This window comes from Pituophis catenifer, unplaced genomic scaffold (assembly GCF_029215685.1).
Source record: "Pituophis catenifer annectens isolate HBS135680 unplaced genomic scaffold, rPitCat1.0.hap2 SCAF_15, whole genome shotgun sequence".
Lineage (NCBI taxonomy): Eukaryota > Metazoa > Chordata > Lepidosauria > Squamata > Colubridae > Pituophis > Pituophis catenifer.
This window is the reverse complement of record NW_027256895.1, coordinates 169,302-190,645: the sequence shown is the minus strand read 5'-3', so window position 1 is coordinate 190,645 and position 21,344 is coordinate 169,302. Positions and strand designations below refer to the sequence as shown.

The 21,344-nt window shown below is 50.7% G+C and overlaps 2 protein-coding genes across 2 annotated transcripts in view; both read left to right on the top strand.

Moving 5' to 3' along the window:
* LOC139324768 (serine-rich adhesin for platelets-like) overlaps positions 1–466 on the top strand; it is a 49,018-nt gene extending 48,552 nt beyond the window's left edge. Inside the window, exons 3-4 of the mRNA XM_070954512.1 lie at positions 31–149; positions 413–466. Of these exons, the coding sequence (XP_070810613.1) occupies positions 31–149; positions 413–466 (173 nt within the window). The remainder of the gene's footprint in view (positions 1–30; positions 150–412) is intronic.
* An 11,986-nt stretch (positions 467–12,452) lies between these two features.
* Positions 12,453–14,531, top strand: TRIM56 (tripartite motif containing 56). Its single transcript, XM_070954661.1, has one exon. It carries the CDS (start codon positions 12,453–12,455, stop codon positions 14,529–14,531), a length of 2,079 nt encoding a protein of 692 aa, XP_070810762.1.
* The last annotated feature ends 6,813 nt before the right edge of the window (positions 14,532–21,344 follow it).

The window sequence follows — 21,344 nt, the reverse complement described above, 5'->3', positions numbered from 1 at the left end:
AGGTTTTCACTCTTCTCTGCTTTTTGGCAGAGACGATTATGGCTACAATCAACGTCTTCGTCAAAGTGATCAAAGAGAATTTTACCGCAGAGATGGCTATTCCTGGCTCTCTTGCTTTCCAGACTTTTGCGGCCCAATTTGATCATCAGGTGAAGAGGGTGGCTGGGCGATGTGAAGAGACCCTCTGTCCATCCACCAGAGCTCCCCTTGCCCTGTCCCTGAGAGCCAGGGGCAGCTGGGGGGGGGGGGGTGAGGGTTGATCATGGGCTCAGGGGTCTGCCGCTTAGATGCTGCCCGGTCCAAAGAAGAGTTGGCCGGCTGTCCTAGCTCCCCTCTGCCTGGCCATGGGTGGGCTGGAAGAGGCATACGGCTTTCCCCTGAAGCCCTTTGATCTTTTCTGGCTATTGACCAGACTTCAGTGCAGGGAGACATCCTCCAAATCGGATCCCCAGATCTGCCTTTGTAGCTCAATGAAGTTTGGAGGCTGGCAGACTTGTTCTGAAACTCCAGTCCTTGTTCTCATTTGGACCTATTGCTGATCAGGCTCCAGGTGCTCCATCATTGGGGTGGAGGCCTGGACTTCTGCCTGTAGTCTCTTAGAGAAAACATTGGAAGGACTGATGCCTGCTTAGAGCCTCCCCACCCCCACAGTTCTGGGGTGAAACGACACAGTTGAGCTGGGCAACAGCCTCACTGCGTATCCTCAGAGATACTTTCATTATGATGACGTCTCGTCAGTTTCTGTAACTGCCCCTTCTCTCCCCTTCCCTCCCTCCCCCCCTCCTCTCTCTCCAGATGAATATTTTCTATGCAAACATTCCTGGGTACCAGAAAGTAATTGTGATTCGTCTGAGGTGAGCTATTTTGGAATCAGGCTGGGACCCCGTTTGGGGGAGACAGTTGCTGGGTTGCCCCCCTCCACCTGTCCTTACACAAAAGCCCCACCCAAGGCAGCAGGCATCCCCCCTGGGGGCTCTGTGGATGGCCCAAAGCCCACAATCCTGGTGCCCTTGGGGCAGGGCTCGGGACCCAGTGAAGCAGCCTCTTCCTCCCCTTCTCTTCCCACCAGCAATGGCAGCATCAACGTGGACCACCAGGTGGTCCTGCAGGTGCCTTTCTCCAAATTCGATGCCTTCTACAATGCAGCCGTGGACAAAATCCAGACTAAGCTGCACAGCAAGGAGCAAGTTTGTTCCTCCGAGTTGAAAGGTGAGGGGACTCAGCCCCACCACAGCAGCCCTGGGTGTGGAGGGACTCACTCTGGGCTAGCTGGCCAGCAGGTGGCCAATTCCTGGCCAAGAGGCCCTGGCCTGGCTCCTGGGGGGGGGGAGTGACAGCACGCCAGCAAGGTTGGGCACATGATCAAGGGGTGCGGAGAGTCTGACCTCCCCCCAATCCTGAGATGAAAGGATGAAGGCTGGAAAACTGGGCAAAAAGGGGTGGCAGAAGGGCAGTGGCAGCTCTTGGCTGCTACTACTGCAGACAGGAGAGTGAGGAGGAGGGGGCACTTCTCCCCTTCCCCCCGATTGCCCCAGTGCCCTGGGGGAGAAAGAGGGTTAGGGTTAGGGTTACCCTAACCCAGTGGGGGAGAGGGGAGGGAAAGAGTTCCTGGGGGCTGGTTGACATGCAATATCCCAAGCCTGGGAAAAGCCCCTTTCCGGAGGCAGCTTCCTCTGTTCACTTCTCCTCCTGGCCCTTTGATTAGATTGGGGCCCTTAAAAGAACCTATTTTCCAACAGCAATCAGAGCTTTTAATAATGTGATAACCGGATCTCTTTCAGGGAAGCTGTGTTTCAACTCGAGTGACTCTGTGGTGATTCAAGTGCCTCTCAGTCCTCAAGGTGAGAGTGGGTGCAGGCAATGTTTGTGTGTGCATCAGGGGTGAAATCCAGCAGGTTCTGACAGGTTTTGGAGAACGGGTAGTGGAAATTTTGAGCAGTTTGGAGAACCGTAGCGGAAATTTTGAGTAGTTCAGAGAACCATCAAATACCACCTCTGGCTGGCCCCAGAGTGGGGAGGGAATGGAGATTTTGCAATATCCTTCTCCCAGGAGTGGGGAGGGAATGGAGATTTTGCAATATCCTTCTCCCAGGAGTGGGGAGGGGATGGAAATTTTGCAGTATCCTTACCCTGCCACGCCCACCAAGCCACACCATAACCAAGCCACGCCCACAGAACTGGTAGTAAAAAAAATTCGATTTCACCACTGGCGTGCATGTGTGCGTCTGTGTGAGAGAGAGAGAGTGTGTGTGTGCCAAGGGTGATGCCTGCTGCGCAGGTAACCTTCCTGGGCACGGAGGGAGAAACTACTGAAGGGAAAGAAGGCAGGCCCTTCTGCTGGAAAGCGCATTTTAACCGTCGGTGAGTGAAGGAAGCAGGCAAGGGCCGAGACGGACCTGGAGCCATGCCAGAGGTGGGGGAGGGGCTGTGTGGCATTTCCGGGCCAAAACCAGCAGCAGAGGCTGACTGGACCCTGGGGTCCCAGAAGACTGCAATGGGGGTGCGCCGGTCCTTGGCTGACTCAGCTCCTTTCCTCCTGCCTGCTAGACTTATCCAAAATCTGCAGAAATGACTCTGTGGTCACGCAAGAGCTGCAGCCATATTACCTGGCCCGAAACATTAGCAACCAGCTGCAGTGCATCTCCAACTGCAGCTTTTTCCACCCGGATCCCTTCCGCTGTGACAAGGGAAGCTGTTACATCCAGGCAGACGGGCCAAACTGCTAGTGAGTAGAGTGGGGAAGGGCAGGTCAGAGGCAGGTGGGCCCCTCCGCTCAGTCACTACCCAACCAATGGAGCTTCCTTTGGAAACCCCAGCATGATATTCAGAGCCCCTGGCACTTCATCCCAAGGGAACAGCAGAGGAAGGGCCCCAGGGCCAGCAGAGTGGACTCCAGACCCTGCTCTCGGACCCCGCCTGGGCTTGAGGGCGGAAGGGCCTGGGACAGTGGGCTGGTTGTGGGAGGGGGAGACAGAGCCGCCCATGAGACTTTGAAGGATCTGGAGTGGCTGCTCTGAGCATCTGTTGCCAAAGCAGCCATGGAGAGCATTCCTTGCAGAGCTCCACCCAGCTTCTTCCTGGCACGGTGCCCCGGGAGCAAGGCGGGGCCCTCCTCTTGGTCTCATGGCCAGGCATGGCCCCCCTTCCCAGTGCCCTGTTCTCATTCAGTGTTTGAAAGGCAATATAGATAGAACTAAAACCTCCCAGTTAGAGAAAGGTGGCCCTCCACTCTCCAGCACCTGCCCCACAGCCCTGGGACTCTGTCCTTCTCTTCCAGCTGCCAGCAGTCGGATGCCTACTGGTACACTGGCCGCCACTGTGATCAGAGCATCAGCAAGGTGGGGGTGGCTGTGGGGGTGGCCCTGGGCCTGGCAGTCCTGCTCCTCCTCATTCTGCTCCTGGCCGCCCTCCTCTGCTGGCAGTGCAGACGCCGAAGGAAAGACCACAGGTACGTTGGTGGGGCCTCCCGGGTGACGGTGGCCCTGTCCTCTGGGCTGCTGCCGAAGTTGGCTCATTCCCAGCCAGGCCTGGAGGGGCATTTCCTGTTTGGAGCTCGGGAAGCTCTTCTCTAGCCTCTCCCAGCTGCCTGGCGAGTCTTCCGCCCAATGCCTGCCTGGTGACAAGGGCCTGGTTTGTGGGTGGCGTGTTTGTTCTGGGCAGGTTCCTCAAGGCAACCCTTTCCATGGGGCGATTTGCCAACAGCTTAAAACTGCAGTCCAAACAGAAACAGCAAACAATTGGAAGGTCAAGTCGCAGGCATGAAACTAGCCCAAAGGTTCCCCCTGTGAAACAGGGACCTCTTCATCAGAGAGCCGTCTACTGGTTTTGAGTATGGAGTACCTCCACGTACAGCCCTTTACAAAGGGAAACACTGCAGAAAAGCAGGCACCACCCCTCGCACTCAGATTTAATTCAGATATTTGAAGATCCCTGATTAAAACTACTCTGAAGTCCATTCCAATTTCCTCCCATGGCCTCGTTGGCTTTGCCACCAGTTGCAGCAGTCCAGGGGGTTTTCCTGGTCGCTTTTTCATTGTGGTGCAGATGGTGCAACTTTGCACATAACTGTCCACATCTTTCTTTATGCCGGGCCACCAGAATTGCCTCCGTGCTAAGTGTAAGGTCTTTAGGAACCCGAAGTGGCCCACTGATTTGATGTCATGGCTCCTCTGGAGGACGAGGCTGTGTAGGGACTCTGGAAAGTAGAGTTTTGTCCCCTTCCATACTAGGCCACTCCTTTTTGTCAAGATGTGTTGGTTGTCACGGAACCAGGGTCTGCTAGCAGTTTGGTTTTGTGCTTCATGGTTAGATCGCTTGCAGGTTGGTCTTGCTGGTCGCAGCATTGTTGTCTGGTGGTCACTTGGGCAGCTGTTTGGGTAGGGGGGATGATGGCGTCTACTACCTCCTCCCGTTCACATTTGTACTGGGACAATTTGCTTATCCAGGCTTGTTCTGAAAAAGTGAACTAATAGCCATTCTGGAAAGGGGATATCCTTCCCACGACTGGTCTGCAGGCCCTGTTTTCTCCAAGGCGGGTTGCCCTTGGAGAGGGACCGGCCAAAAGTCCCCCGCCAGTTTTTACACCTAAGGCGGGACTAGAGCTCCCAGTTGCCTGGTTTCTAGCCCGGCCCTGAAAGGCTGAAAACAGCAAGGGGCATTCAGCAGCCACTACTAACCCAGAGAGGCTTGTCCCAAAGGCGGTTCTGGAGCGGTCACGGAGAAAGCAGAGCTGGAGTGGGCCTTGAAAGGGGGCTGTCCTGCTGGAAGGGTTGGCACTACAGTGCCCAGCACCGCTTGCCAGGGAATGCTGCTTGCTTTTATGGGCGGCTCCGGAGGTGGCTCACTGTTGTGGCCCGTCAGCGGTCTGTGCAGTTAGTAGCTGATTCCGACAGCGAGGAGGCTGGTGTGATGCTGCGCCAGCAGCCTGTGCAGTTGGCACTAGAGTTGGACAATGAGGAGGCTGGAGAAGATGTGATGCCAGAGGCGGGGATTCAGTCAGGGCCTTCAGAACCTCCAGAAGCTCCCATAAGGGAAGAGGAAGAAGAGGAGGAGCCTCTTCTCAATGCACGAGCGCGCAGAGCTGCGAAAAGGCAGGAGTGGCTCCTCAGGAGGAGGTCTTCTCGAGAGTAAGGCTTGGGGCTAATTGGCCACTCCCCTAGCCTATTTAAGGAAGGATGACGACTGATGCAATTTGCAGGAAACAACTTCATTCAAATTCCTTCGCATCTTGATTCCAGAAAACATTTGATTTGGCTCATTTCTCTTATCAGTTTTCCTGCAAATTGTTTCTGGGCATTCTGCCAACCCCAGTAAGATTATGGTTATCTGAAATACTGTGCCTCAGAACTGAGTTATTATTCTTTGAATTCTTGTTGGCTGTTAATGAAGTTAAATTAACAGTCCTTGTTCAGAAGAGACTGATTTATTTACTTGTGTTCTAACAACTACTAAGAAAGCTCATTAGTAGTCTTTAATTAGTAAATTAAAGTTTTATGGACTTTGTGTGTGCTGCGTTTTTTGGGTCCGTAACTGGGGCAGGACACTTGCCCAGAGCCAGGTTGGGAGCAGTTGCCCATGCCTCCCCACACAATGAGGGCAGAGGAAGCCAGGACCCAGCCGCAGCTCCCAGCCCTGGCACTGTCAAACATCCAAGATGGCCAGGGGAAGGCCTCACCAGGTGGCACCTGTGCCAAGGCAGGCTGTGCTGCATTTGGGGTTCCGAGTTCAAATGGTGCAGCCGCAGAGGATTCCCTCCTCTTGTGTTATTGTGGGGAGGGGGGAGCCCCTCTTTCCTGGTGGAACATCTGCTGGGGGAGCAGGCTCAGTCCGGAGTCCTCTTGCCAGCCAGTCCGGGGGTCAGAGCTTGGGTCTCCCTGACCGCCTTTCCTACTCTCTCCAGGCAGTTGTATTCGAACCCCAACGAGGAGAAATGGTATGAGAATGATTCGGACTGGGCGGCCAGGCCTCAGGGCCTGCCCCCACAGAGCCCCCTAGCCCAGCAACAGCGGCCAGGTAGGTCCTGCCAGGAGCCTCTCTGGAAGAGGGATCCTGGTTTCTTCCTGAGGCTGTCCAAGGGCTCCTGACCATCTGAGAAGGGCAAAGATGTGCCCCACAGCTGGATGCCTCTCTGGCGGAAGGACCTTCGTCTCACTGCGCCCTCTCCACTCTCTCCCTGCAGCCCCCTCTGCCAGCACCAGCAGGGAGGATGCCTGCCCCACGCCCACCCAGGGCAGCTTCCAACCTCGGCTCGACCAAGTGGACACCTCTCTCCAGGTCCAGAAGGGGGAGGGGCATCTGGGTGGGGACCCTCCCTGGGAGACACAAGGATGGGAGGGAGGGAGGCAGGAGGAGCAGTCACCTTTCCAGGGAACCCAGAACAAAGCGGCTGGGGGAGGGGGCAGAGGGGGGTGGCAGGGAACACCAGGAAGGACAGGTCCTAGAGGGTGGGGAGGGAGAGGGCCAACTGCCCCTATCCCACATGGGGCTGCAAACACCAGGACAATTAGGCAGGGCTCCTACAGGGTTTCCCTGGGCCCCCCTCTGTCTCTGGGGGCCGGGAAAGCTGGCTTGCCCTCCTGATGCTCTTTCCCCCCATTGCCTTTTCCTTCCTTCCTTCTGCAGGCACACATTGCTCGACCCCAGGTAACCCGGCTCTGAAGACGCCTTGGAAGGCCAGATTGGACCAAAGCAGCTTTGATGGGCTGCTCGTCCCAAGGGTCCTGGCCCACCCCTGAACTGGGGGCTGGGGCGCCTTGGAGCAGCTCCTGAGGCCGTGGGAGGAGGAGGAGCCTCTGTGTGACTTCTGCTACGCCTGGATGCTGAAATGCACTTGGGACGCTTCTGCCAGCAGCACCCTCACCCCCGTCGGAGTTTACAAAGATATGGGGTCAAGAAACTGCTGCGTGTGCTGCCCCCTCGCCCGTGACTCACACGCTGTCTCTGCAGGCGGTGACGGTGACCCTGAGCACATCCATAACCCCCCTCCCCAGGCCATGCAAGTCCCATGAATCTGCTATGGGGGTTGATGATGAGGGGGGAGGGTCGTTTTGGCCCTGGACACCGACCGGCTCACCTCAGGCTTAGAGCCCTTTTGGTGGAGGGGGTGCATCTTGCCGGCAATTGTTTGGCTCCGTGCTGTGCCATGACCTCCACCAGCCCCTCCCGCTCCGGCCTTGCACCAGCTCCAGGAGCAGTGCTTTGCCTGCCTTTATGGGTAATAAAAGCAGTTAACGCAACAGCCTCGTCTGGGTCTCTTGTGGGCAGGAGGGGGGGCAGCAGCTCAGCCGAACCTCTGCACCGAGATTCCTGTTTGGCAAACGAGGGCTACACCCACCTCCTCCTCCTGCTGAGCCCAGCGCGGGCTGCTCCCCGCCCCAGCTGGAGTTCCTGCCACAGCTCCGGCTGCTGGGGGGGGGGGGCAGAAACGCAAAGCTCCAAAGTGGGGGGTCTCAGGGCCCTCCCCGTGTCTGTGGGGAGTCCTCCCTGCCTGCTGGCGAGAGGGAGGGCATCTGGCCCTTTCTGAGCTGCTGAGCCACCGAGCGAATCCCCCAGCCCAAGGGGCTCACTGCTCTCAGAGCGGAGTCTCCGGCTGCTGCGGGGGTCTTATCGGCTCAGGCGCTCCGGCGCAGGCCCTCTAGCGGCGTCCTGGAGAGAGGAGACGCTAAGCCTCCAAGCCGAGGAGAGAGCACAGCGCCCCCTGCCGGCGGCACTGAGCAAAACTGGGGAAGTGAAATGCAGCTTTTCAGAGCGTGGGTCACTTTGGCTCTTCCGAGATTCCCTTAGAAACAGCACTCCGGGGAAGAGCGTTTTTGAAATGCTGTTGATATGGAGGAAGAGTGTGGCACAATGAAGAGGTCACGCAATGCAGCGTGCGAATGAGGGCACTTGCTTGATTCCCTGCGGCAGAGGGAAGTGAGTGGGCAGCCGTGGGGAGGACTGAAGCCCAGCTTCAGTTCTCCTCGCTAGTCTCGTCCCTTTAATGACATGCCCTGTTCCTTGAGAAGAGCGGGAGGAGTTTGTCCGCATGCAGATTCACTGGTCCCAAACAGCTGGCCGGCCGTTATCTGCGGTTCAAATCCTTAAGGGCTGAAATCGGAGGAAGCTCTTCAGACACTGAAGCACCCATAACAAGCATGACCCGAGAGGAGGCAGAGATTCTCCTTCACCCTTAAGACACCTGAAGGCTGCCCTCCTACCTCCCCCAATTGCTGCTTTGCTGTCCCCCCACCACACTTCGCAGGACAGGTTTCTAGCCTTTGCTGTCTCAATATGGCCTCCCCACAGCCCTTCCTCCAACCTCTCCCTTTCCGGTCCGGAACCCAGGGCTGCCAGTGGGCTAGGAAGCACCAGACGGCATCCTGTGACCTGATCTCTGGGCTGGTGGACTCGGCAGCCTCCTTGATCATCTGCCTGACCAGTGAGGAGGTCAGAGTGGCAGGTCGGTCATATCCCAGGTCTTCCGCTTTTGCGAAGATGGGAACGTTTGCCATCCTATCTATGTAAATGCTATCTATGTGAATGATTTTAAATTGGGTGTTTTAAATTTTGGGTTTTAAATTCGGGCCGAAATTGTTTAATACTTTTAACTATTTTAAAACTGTTGTTTGTGTCTTGTGTTTTTAATTGGCTGTACACTGCCCCGAGTCCTTCAGGAGAAGGGCGGTATATAAATTAAATAGCGGGCCTGGTAGATCAGCAGACTAAAAGGCATTGTGATTAACACCAGCTGTCTGCAATTACTGTAAGTTCGAATCTCGCCAAGGCTCAAGGTTGACTCAGCCTTCCATCCTTTCTAAGGTAGGTGAAATGAGGACCCAGTTTGTGGGAGCAATAAGCTGACTTTGTATAAATGTACAAAAGGATGAACGCTATTGCTTAACGCATTGTAAGCCGCCCTGAGTCTCCGGAGAAGAGCGGCATATAAATCAATTTTTTTAAAAAAAATAAAAAAATAAAAATAAATAAATTATAAATAAATAAATCCTCCTTTCCCTTGGGGGCTCTCAACAGCCCCCCAGGAGTCCAAGAGTGGTTCTGGGATCATCTCTACTGGCTCTGTCAGTAACTGAGAGGCGATTTGTTCAACATTTCAATACATTTGAAATCTCTAAGTCCTTTTTTACCCTCTCCTGGTCTGCCTGCAACTCCCTCTTCCCTCCCCCTGGTGGCAAAGCGAGCCAGGATTGGGAGGGCCTTTTCACTGCGGTTCAAATGGAAATGGCCGCCAAAGGCAGGAAAGGGGGAGCTGGGCTGGGGTTGGCCACTTGCACTAGACTAGCCGCAGCTTCTGGTTGGTCTTCAAGGGCAACACTTTACGGCAGTCCAGCGGTGAGGTGACCAAGACACGAGTGACTGTCTGAAGGGCCACCCTGCCAGGAGCTGTGAGTGGGCCCCAGCCTTGCAGGTGGAAGACTGGAGTGGAATATCCTGGAACCAGGGCCTGGTGGCCAAGGAACAAAGCCATTTTCTGGTCATCAGGATACATAAAGGATGCTGAGACTCTAAGAAGAGTGCAGAGAAGAGCAAGAAAGAAGATCAGGGGGCTGGAGGCTAAGACATACAATGGATATCTAGGGAGATTCTCAGTCATCCAGGCCATGGTTATCTCAAAGTTGCTTTTTCAAAACGTCTTCAAACCTTCAACGCGGCCTGGGAGAGGCATTCAGGGCACCGCAGCTCCTGCTTTGACCCACCTAGTAGCTTCTTCAGACAGTCCTGGCAGTAGCTGTGGAGGCAGGGTAAGATTTTGGGCTGGCAGTAATGCCCCAGACAAATGGTGCAAGTCAGGAAGCTGCTGGAAAGGGTCTCCCAGAGGGAAGGTGCTTTGGCAGCCATCTGGCCAGGGAAGGGAACAAATGGTCTTTCCTGATAGCCAAGCCAGGACAAGCCGGGTCTTGGGGGCTGCGGAGGCCTTTCCTGTTTGGAGGGTCCCCTGCGAGGGCGCCAAGGGTTGTTTCAAGGGAGGCCTGGAAGGCCTGGGGGGAGTCTGCTTGCTTTGAGGAAGGGCTTTGGCGCTTTGGGGCAATAAGAAAAAACCAGCCACTCTTGAAAGGCTGGCTGGCAGTCACTCAGCATGGGCTCATTCCATCCCATCCACTCCGATTTTTACACCAACCCAGGCTCTCTCTTCAATGCCAGAGCCTGGCCCATTGTGTGTGTGTGTGTGTGTGTGTGTGTGTGTGTGTGTGTGTGTGTGTGTGTGTGTGTGCAGAGATTCAGGCGGGGTGCCTGGTAAAAGGGGCTAGTCAGAAAAGGCCACCCAGACTTCCTCAGGGAGATTGCTGCCTCCTTGCAGGGCCCCTTCAGCTGCACAGGGGTTAACCTGTATGCAGGGGGGGGGGTGAGTCCTCACTTCTTGGCAGGGCCACAGGTAGACTTTTGACTCAGTTGTCCCTTCTGAGGGCAGCTCTCGCTGGAAGGCGCTGGGGAAAGGAGGGGGGGAGGGCCAAGTCCACTGACTGTTTTGGGGGGGCACAGCTGCTCTGACTCTCGCTCCCCGTCCCACTTCCTACTCCTGGGCCCGAGGACCGGAGCGCTTGGGAATGGAGGAGTGGTGTAAAAGCCGGAATGGATGGGATGGAATGAGCCCACGCTGAGTGGCTGCCAGCGTTTCAAGAGTAGCTGGTCTTTTCTTATTGCTCCAAAGTGCCCCACCTCCTCAAAGAAAGCAGGCTCCCCCCAGGCGTTCCAGGGCTCCTTAGAAACAGCCCTTGGCTCCCTCACAGGGGACCCTCCTCTGGAAGACCCCCCCCCCCCCGGAGCAACCCAAGCAGGAAAGGCCTCCGCAGCCCCCAAGACCCTTGTCCTGGCTTGGCTGTCAGGAAAGGCCATTTGAGGCAAGGCGGCTGTGGGGGAAGCTGGGACCCAGATAGGTTGAGGGAGACTCTGAGCCACTCAGAGGGTAAGAGTGGAGAAGCGCTCTCCCCCTCCCGGCTATGGGCTCTGTTCCCTTCCAGGTTTTGCGTGTGTCTCAGGGCAGCTTCTTTTGGTTTTGTTTCTGCTTCCACAAAGTCCGTGGTTTGCAGCAGTGGCAGCTCTCTGGGTTCCCCCACTGGCTTCCCCACAAGGTGAGAAGAGGAGGTGCCCTCCAGCCCAAGGTGTACCCCATATCTTCTCCAGACCAGGTAGGAACCTGGCAGCCCTGGCCGGCTCTCAGTCTTCCGCCGCAGGGGAGGTTGCACCCAGGGTGGATTTGATTTAAATCGAGTCGATTTTTTTTTTTAATTTGATTTATATGCCGCCCTTCTCCGGAGACTCAGGGCGGCTTACAATGTGCTCAGCAATAACCTTTAAATCATGATTTAAATCACTAGTAAAAAGACTTGATTTAAATCAACTCGATTTAAATCATAATTTTTGAAGAGCAACTGTCATCTCTGCTACTCCTTTGACCCACTGTTGACTCATCGATAGTCCCAGTGTTGCAGAATATACAGTCTTTTTTTTTTTAATTTGATTTATATGCCGCCCTTCTCCGGAGACTCAGGGCGGTTTACAATGCGTTAAGCAATAGCCTTCATCCTTTTGTATATTTATACAAAGTCAGCTTATTGCCCCCACAACTGGGTCCTCAATTTACCTAGGATGGAAGGCTGAGTCAACCTTGAGCCTGGCGAGATTCGAACCTGCAGTAATTGCAGGCAGCTGGTCTTAATAACAGGGTGCTTTAGACTACTGTACTACCAAGGCTCGTCTTGTGCTACATAACTAAGCTCCATTTCATGCTGAATAAACTAAATTATTTATGTATCTTAAATAGAAAACTATCTTACGATAGATTTTTACCCCAAAAGTTTTTTATTAAAATAAATTCAATAAAAATCAAAAAAATCCAATTTAAATTAAAAAAAATCCGATTTAAATAAAAAAATCTGATTTTTTTGATTTTTTTAAAAAAAATCATTGATTTTTATCCACCCTGGTTGCACCTTTGGAGACTCAGAGCCCCGCTGGCCGCTGGCCAAGGTCCCCGGCAGGGAAGACTTCTCCCTGCCTTACCATGGGGACCCTCTTGGTTTAGGGTCTCCTGCTCGAGCAGGGGGCTGGATCAGAAGACCTCCAAGGTCCCTTCCAACTCTGTAATTCTGTGGGTGGGGGAAGCGTTGGGGGCAGGTCCTACGGCCATGCTGGGAGTTCCTGAAGGGGAAGGGGCATCCCTGAGTCAGCCAGAACAGCTTCCACTTGCAAGAAGAGCTGGTTTCCTGGGACAGCAAGGGCCCCTGACCGCTCAAGCTCCTGACCTTTAGCTCCCTCTCCCTGGGGCTAAAACCAGGTTGGGTCCCAGAGCCCCTCTGCTTCATGGCCCCACAAGGCTCCCCAGGGCACCGCTAGAGGAGCAGGCCAGGGGTGGGTGTCTGCTTGGACCTGGTTCCACCACTCTGTCCTTCCCTTCCAGGTGCAGGCCAAGGTGAGCTTGGCCTTCATCCCTGCTTCTCTGGACAGAAGGTGGCCAGATGGCTGCCAAAGCATCTTCCCTCTGGGAGAACCTTTCCAGCAGCTTCCTGACTTGCACCATTTGTCTGGGGCACTATTGTCAGCCCAAAATCTTACCCTGCCTCCACAGTTACTGCCAGGACTGTCTGAAGAAACTGCTAGGTGGGTCAAAGCGGGAACTGCGGTGCCCTGAATGCCGTGAGCCGGTGCCTCTCCCAGCTGGCATTGAAGGTTTAAAGACCAACTTCTTTATCAATGGCTTCCTGGACTTGGTACCTCCGGTTGAGAAGGCCAGGGCCACCTGCAGCCTGTGCCCGCTCATTGGGCAAGATGCCAGCTCTGTCGCTGTGTCTCACTGCATCGATTGTGCTGACCATCTGTGTCAGGCCTGTGCCCTTGGGCACCGTTGCTCCCGACTTACCCACAGCCATCTCGTGGTAGACATGGAGGCTTACCGTTCTGGGAAGTACAATGAGGAGGTCCGGAAACGTCAGGCCTCACGCTGTAAAGAGCACAAGGACGAAGACCTGCAGTATTTCTGCATTCCCTGCGCTGCTGCCCTCTGCCGAGAGTGTCGTCTTGGCCCTCACCTAGAGCACCCATCCCTGCCCCTGTCGGAGGCCGCAAAAGCCCGCCGTCCCGTCATCACAGGCCTCTTGGCTGGGGTGGAGGAGAAGATGCAGCTCATCACCAAGGGAAAGGCTGACCTAGAGAACGAGATAAAGGAGATGGAGGTGTGGAACATGAACATTCATAGCGTGATAGAGCAGACGTGTGCCAAGGCCATGGAACAGTTGCTCAACCACAAGGGAAAGGTCCTGGGCCAACTTTCTGGCTACCTGGAGGAGCGGAAGGAGGCCTCTCGGCTGCTGCTTTGTGAGCTAGGGTTCCAGGAGCAGGTGGCCTCTACCACAGTGGCCTTCACCCAGAAGGTGCTGAATCTGGGTCAAGAGGAGGAGATCGTGTCCTTGGAGCAGATGATCTCGGAGAGGCTGAGGCAGCTGCAGAGCTTCTCATGGGAGACCCTCGCCATGCAGGTCCCCAAGCTCCGCATCCAGCCAGATCTCCTCTGCGGCTGCAACCTGTTCCACCTGGAATTTCATGAGAAGGCCACAGCAACCACAGAGTGCAACGTGAGGAACTCCACCAAACTGGCTAAGAAGAAAGCAAAGCAGAGGCAGAAGCAGCCCCAGGGAGCAGAAGGGGGCGAGGCCTTCAGACAGGAAAAGGCCCCAAATGGGGAAAGCTCTGGGCTGGTGGAAGTTGGTGGGCTTCCTTCCTCCAATGGGCCAGAGGTCCCCCGCTTGATCCCGAAGCCTGTCTTTTTCTGCAGTTTCTGGGGGAAAGTCCCAAGTGACAAGAAGCAGCCACAAATCACGGGTTTGTGCCCACTTGGCTCCAGCGAAATCCTCATGGCCGATGAACAGAACAAGAAGTTGAAGCGCTTCTCTCTGCAGGGCGAGTTCAAGGGCACAATTCCAGTGCCGAGCAATGTGGCCCCATTCAGCGTGGCTGCCGTGGGTAACAAGGTGGTCTTCACCGCTGGATCTCAGCTCTATGTTTTAAATGAAACAGGGGGGATTATATGGCAAAAGGCACTCAAGGGGGGCCAGGCCAGCCACGCAGTGACCACCTGTGACGGGAACTGCGTGGTCGTGTCTGTGGAAGGACATCTGGAGGTGTTCAACATGAAAGGACAACTCTTGGAGAAGATTGTGCCAGAGGGCTCTCACGACAGGTGCCTGGTATTCCTGGGCAGATGGAAAGAGGGATTTGTGGCATCTGACTGGTACCGACATAGTGTGGTGCTACTTGCCAGGAATGGGGATCTGGTGACCGAATTCCAGGAAGGGCAGTTGAGGGAGTCTCAACCGGGCAGCGTCTGTGTTGATGCCCCCGGGATCGTCTATGTGGTACTTCGGGAGCTGAACAAGGTTGTGGCCTTTTCAGAGGCCGGGGAGGAGCTGGGATCTTTTCTCACAGCAGAGAACAACATCTTCAAGCCACGAGTGGTCACCATTGCCGGGGACGGACATTTTGTGGTAGCCCTCACCAATAGCACCGTCCATGTCTTTAAGATCAAGTACCAGGGCAAGTGAATGGGGAGCAGGCCCTGTGGATGGGGCCACGAGGGGGATGGGGGGGCACTGCACGTCTGCAGGGTTTCAGATGGGAGCAGAAACTCTTTGGCAGTGGGTTGGCTCTAAAACGTGTGTGTGTGGAGGGCTGTTCAGGACCCCAGATAACCCATCACTGTGTGAAGGGCTGTGTCTCCAGAAGGCTGGGCCTCTCCCACTGCCCCAGTCCTGCCTAGGAATACTGAGGGTGGACAGAAATGGGTGGCATGAATTTTGCTCTTGGAGAGGCCAGCTGGCCAGAGGGCGGGGTGTCTTCTATGGGCAGGAGATGGCAAGGTGCCACAGCAACCACAAGAGAGGAGGCTGGCTGGCTGAAAGAACACTGGGTGCTCCTGGCAAAGGCTTCTCCACTTCCTTCTCCACTCTAAGAGGCAGTTAGCAAGGGAGGAGAGATGGTGACTGGAGAGCTTCAGGCCTCTCAGGAGAAAAGGCTCTGAACGTTTGGCGCCCAGCGAATGTAAACTGGGCTGCTAGAATCTGGGCTGCATATCTCTAGGTCAGCTGCCTGGGATGCTTCCCCGCGCCCCCCCCCCATGTTTCTGCTCCTCCTGAGGTCTATAGGCATCTTTAACCAGGGAGGGAGAACTTGCCTGGGCTTCTGTGCTAGTGCAGTCACTTAGGGTGCATTGGCATTAAGCTAATGGGGGGGGGGAGCTTAATATGCTTGTTGCCTGCCTTTAGCCCTCTGTGCCAGCAATGCTGCAAACATGACTCTGTGGGGATGCCTCAAGGGGTTTCAGAATGAGTTACCTGGTGTTCCTCTTTCAAATGTTTGGGAAAATATTTGCCTTTTAACTGTAATTTCTATTAGCCTTTACTCAGCCATTGTAGCTAAGAAAGGCTGTGGAAATATGAGGTCAGAGGTTTCCAAGAGCAAAATATTGTCACATGAATGATTGGTTGGCAACTCTGCAACAATGGAGCTGGCAGCAGAGAGATGTGGGCAACGGGTGGGCCAAGAAGGGTCTTGGCGGTGACTGTGTATTGGCTGTGTGCGTATCTCCTTCTGTAGCCACCAGAGGGCACATTTCTCTAAACTTTGGGATTCTCTGAAGCTGTGGGTTGAAGTTGGGGTTCGGCTCTGTCTGTGGGGCTGGGCTTCTGTTTCCAAGCCATCTTTTCAGAGGGCAGGTAGGGGGTTCCCAGCAGCAAAGGAGAGCCCCCCTGTCAGGAGAACCTATGAGCCAAGTCACTTTGGCCACACTAATTTGGGACACTATGTCATGTTGCTGACATTGCAGGGAAGAATGGGGAGGGCTGGTCAAAGATCATCCCAGTAAGATTAGATTAACAGAGTTGGAAGCGACCTTGTAGGTCATCTAGTCCACCCCCATCCCCCTGCCCAAGCAGGAGACCCTACACTGGGTGTCAGCAACTGCAGCTCCAGAGCCGCATGCGACTCTCTCGTCCTCTTGCTGTGACTCCCCATCGGCTGAACCCACCACTAGCTGGCCCCACCCCCTGCCCTCCCCTTCCAGTCACTCGTGTCATGTGACTGGGTGGGAGTGAGTGATGTTGAGTTGGCCTCCGTGGCTCCCTGTGTTTTCTTTTCTGTGGGAAATGGGTCCAAATGGCTCTTTGAGTGTTTAAGGTTGCAGACCCCTGCCCTCCACCATTTCCGACAAATGGCAGTCCAGTCTCTTCTTGAAAGCCTCCAGTGATGAAGCTCCCACAACTTCTGAAGGCAACCTCTCTTCCTTTGGTTGATTATTCTGTCAGAAAATTTCTCCTTATTTTTAGGTTGAATCTTTCATTAATTAGTTTCCATCTATTATTCCTTGTCTGGCCTTCAGGTACCTTGGAAAATAGCTTGACCCCTTCCTCTCTGTGGCAGCCCCTCAAATATTGGAAGACTGCTATCCTGTCTCCCCTGGTCCTTCTCTTCACTAGACTAGCCATGACCAGTTCCTGCAACCGTTCTTCATATGTTTTAGTCTCCAGTCCCCTCATCATCCTGGTTGCTCTTCTCTGCACTTTTTCTAGAGTCTCAACATCTTTTTATAGTGTTGTGACCAAAGCTGAATGCAGTATTCTAGGTGTGGTCCTCTCAGGCTTTATAGAATGGTAGTAGTACCTCACTTGATCTTTTTTTTATAATACAAATGTTTTTTATTTTTATAATCAAACATACAAACAATACATAATCAATCATTGAATATGTCATCTAATACATCTTTTATATCTTCTTCTTACTTCTCTATTAATACATTTGCCTTTCTTTTTATTTTATTAAAAATTATAAAACAATTTTATCCCCAGCACCCCTCAACCCCCCAAAGCTGGATGCAGTATTCTAGGTGTGGTCTTACTCAGGCTTTATAGAATGGTAGTAGTACCTCACTTGATCTTGATTGTATCCCTCTGTTAATGCAATTTAGGATTGCATTGGCTTTTTTGGCTGCAGCTGCACACTATTGGCTCATATTTAGCTGGTTGTCCACTCAGATGCCAAGATCCCTTTCACAGTTACTGCTGTTAAGCTGGTTTCATCCAACCTATATTTGTACTTTTCGTTTTTCCTGCCTAAGTGTAAGATTTTACTTTTCTCTACATTGAATTTCATTTTGTTAGATAGGGCCCAGTGTTCAAGTCTGTCAAGAGCCATCTGGATCTTGAGCCTATCTTCTAGGGTGTTAGCTATTCCTGCCAGCTTAGTATCATCTACAAATTTGGTAAATTCCCCTTCTATTCCCTCATCTAAGTCATTTATGAAGATATTGAAGAGTACTGGGCCTATGATGGCACCTTGTGGTACCCGACTGCTTACTTCTCTCCATGTAGACGTAGATCCATTAAGGACTACTCATTGGGTATGGTTTGTCAGCCAGTTATGAATCCATCTGGTGGTGATGCTACCTATCCCACTTTTTTCTAGCTTACCAAGAAGTAGGTTGTGGTCTACTTTGTTGAATGCCTTGCTGAAGTCTAAGTATATTATGTCCACGGTATTTCGCTGGTCTACTAATTTAGTCACTATGTTGAAGAATTAAATAAGATTGATTTGGCATGATCTGTTTTTAACAAACCAGTATTGATTGCTAGTAATTACTTTACTTGTTTCTAGATAGCAATAGCAATAGCACTTAGACTTATATACTGCTTCAAGTGCTTTACAGTCCTCTCTAAACTGTTTACAGAGTCAACATCTTCTTGCCCCCAACAATTTGGGTCCTTTTTTTTTTTTGAAAAAAGTTTTTTATTTTTAAACAAAACTTAAAACAACCATCATCCATTACAATTACAGAAAGTGTATCGATCGGTTACAAATCTTTTGTGCTTAATCCCATATCCATATTCTCATTTACCAATTATTTAACAATGGCTTATCTCCCATAAAAAAACCCGCTTTATATATTTTATTATTACATCCATTTCATATTTCATATTTCATTTCCATGCTTTATTAGTTGGTAAAATAAGTGCCATATCAAATAATATTGTTTATCTTTTTGTTCTCTAATTTCAAATGTCAATTGCTCATTTCAGCACATTCCAAAATTTTCTTGATAACATCATCATCAGTAGGTATCTTCTCTCCTTTCCAGTTTTTAGCAAATACAATTCTAGCCGCTGTTAAGACATTCACAATTAAGTATCTCAGTCCTCTGTTATATGTTTCTGGTACAATCCCTAATAAAAATATCTCTGGTTTAAAATCAATATGTTTCTTTATCATTTTTTCCAACCATGTCTGGATTTTGGTCCAATATCTTTTAGCTTCTGCACATGTCCACTACATATGGTAGTATTTTATTTTATTTTTATTATTGAATTTCTATACCGCCCTACTCCCGAAGGACTCAGGGCGGTGCACAGCCATGAAATAAAACACATAGATATACAAAATTTAAAATCAAATAAAATGAATTAAATAAATTTGGCTGAATTAATACCCATAATTTAAAATACCCATATTTTAAAATCCATTAAAAATTTAGAATTTACACTTAAAAGGGAGAAGATTTAGTCGAGGCCAGCTTGATGAAATAAAAGCGTCTTCAACTCGCGGCGGAAGGTGCGCAGATCCGGAATCCTCCGTATCTCTGGGGGGAGCTCATTCCAGATCGTCGGTGCCCCCACAGAGAAGGCTCTCCCCCTAGGGGCCGACAGCCGACATTGTTTGGCCGACGGCACCTGGAGGAGCCCCTCTCTGTGGGAGCGTACTGGTCGGTGGGAGGCTGTTGATGGTAGTAGGCGGTCCCGTAAGTAACCAGGTCCCAAGCCATGGAGCGCTTTAAAGGTGGTAACCAGAACCTTGAAGCGCACTCGGAAGACCACCGGGAGCCAGTGCAGCTCACGCAGGAGAGGTGTTACATGGGAGCTCCATGTTGCTCCCATAACCACCCGCGCGGCCGCACTCTGCGCCAGTTGGAGCCTCCGGGTGCACCTCAAGGGGAGCCCCATGTAGAGAGCATTACAATAGTCCAGACGAGAGGTGACGAGGGCATGAGTGACTGTGCGTAACGAGTCCCGATCTAGAAAGGGACGCAACTGGCGAATCAGGCGAACCTGATGAAAAATCCTCCCGGTCACGGCCGTCAAGTGCTCTTCTAAAGACAGCCGTGAGTCCAGGAGGACGCCCAAGTTACGAGCCCTTTCCGTGGGGGCCAATGATTCGCCCCCAATAGCCAGCGATGGCGCCAGCTGACTATATCGGGACGTCGGAAACCACAGCCACTCGGTCTTGGATGGGTTGAGCCTGAGCCCGTTTCTCCCCATCCAGATCCGTACGGCCTCCAGGCACTGGGACATCACTTCAAGGGCATCGTTGGGGTGGTCCGGGGTGGAGATGTACAGCTGGGTGTCATCAGCGTACAGATGGTACTTCACCCCGAAACCACGGATGATCTCTGGTATGAACCCAGAGTCTGATGACACTTCCAACACTTCTCCGATTTGTTCTTGTACATTCTGGCTATTCTTGCCGGGGGTAGATACTGTAAAACATCTTATACAAATTCTCCTTATATGCTATTGACATTGTCATTTTATAATTCTGCAACCACAATTTCTGCCATTTCTTTAAATCAATCCCATGGCCAAAATTTTTCCCTCATGCAATCATTGTTTCTTTAACTTGTTCTTATTCCAGTTTAACTTCTAATAAATAATCATATAATTTTTTGATAACATAGTCAACAGAACCTGTTAAAATTTTATCTAAATTCGTCAAATTACTGTAAAAACCCTCATTCTTAGAATCTTCATCATATCTAGACTGTATTTGCATATATGAAAACCAATCTATTTCTATCTCTTATTCTTCTAATTCCTGCTTTGATTTAAGTTCACCCTTTTCATTCAATAATTCACCATATCTAACAATTTGTTCCTTTCTAAATGTTATTGAGTGTGAGAATGCTTCAATAGAAGATAACCAGACTGGAATTTTTAAGTAATGGTATTTTTTGATCTTCTCCCAATTTAATAACAAAGATTCATATAATATGTCTTCTGAAATAACCCTGTGTTTTTGTACTTTTATACCATAAAAAAGCGTGCCAGCCCAACAACAAGTCATGACCTTCTAAAGTCAACAATCTAATATTTCTTAACATTATCCATTCTTTAATCCACATCAATTTACATGCTTGGTAATATAGTTCCCAATCCGGTAAACCAAAGCCTCCTCTTGATCTAACATCTTGCAACAATTTTAATTTAATCCTCGCCTTTTTACCCTGCCAAATATATTTTAACACAATTTTGTTTAGATCTTCAAAATATTCTTTCCCCAACTTAATTGGAATAGTCTGGAACAAATATAAAATTCAAGGCAATATATTCATTTTTATAGTTGATATCCTCTCTATCAATGATAGTTGTAAATTCTCCCATTTTGCTAAATCTGTCACTATCTGTTGTTTAAGCTTATAATAATTATTCTCCTTAAGTGTACTGCATCTTGCTGTCAAATGCTTGCGGGCTGGCTTAACATATTTTTAAATAATTTAATTGGTTTGTCTTTTTAAATTGGGGCCAAATTAATATATATTATTTTAATTATTTTTAATGTTTGTATTGTATGTTTTTATCTGGCTGTACACTACCCTGAGTCCCTCGGGAGAAGGTGCGGTATATAAATTCAAAATAAAATAAATAAAATAAATGTATCCCCAAGTACTTAACCTTGTTCATGACCTGCATCCTTGATACTTCCACCAACTCTTCTTTTTGTTTTTTTAACATATTTTTGTCAAAATCTTCGTTTTATCTTTATTTATTTTGAGGCCTGCCACCTTACCAAATTCTCCTATTTTATCTATCAGTTTATTTATTGATTCAAGTGAATCTTCCAGAATAAACACCAGGTCATCTGCAAATGCTTACAATTTATATTTTTGGTTTTGAATTTTCATTCCTTTTATTTTTTTTTCTTCTCTAATATTTCTATTTAGTACTTCTAGTGTTAACACAAACAACAGTGGTGACAGTGGGCAACCTTGTCTCGTTTCTTTTTGTATTTCAATAAATTCTGTCAATTTATTTATTTATTTATTGGTTCAATTTATATGCCGCCCTTCTCCGGAGACTCAGGGCAGCTTACAATGTGTTAAGCAATATTTATTTATTTATTTATTTATTTATTTATTTATTTATTTATTTATTTATTTATTATTTAAATTTTTATACCGCCCTTCTCCCAAGGGACTCAAGGCGGTGCACAGCCACAATAAAACACGTATATCCATAAAGTTTAAAAATAATTTAAAACATATTAAATAATTTGGCCCTATATTAAAAAATTAAAACACCCATTAAAATTCATTATTT

Coding starts and splice junctions, on each gene's coding strand:
- TRIM56 (XM_070954661.1), top strand. CDS start 12,453: ATGGCTGCCAAAGCATCTTCCCTCTGGGAGAACCTTTCCAGCAGCTTC.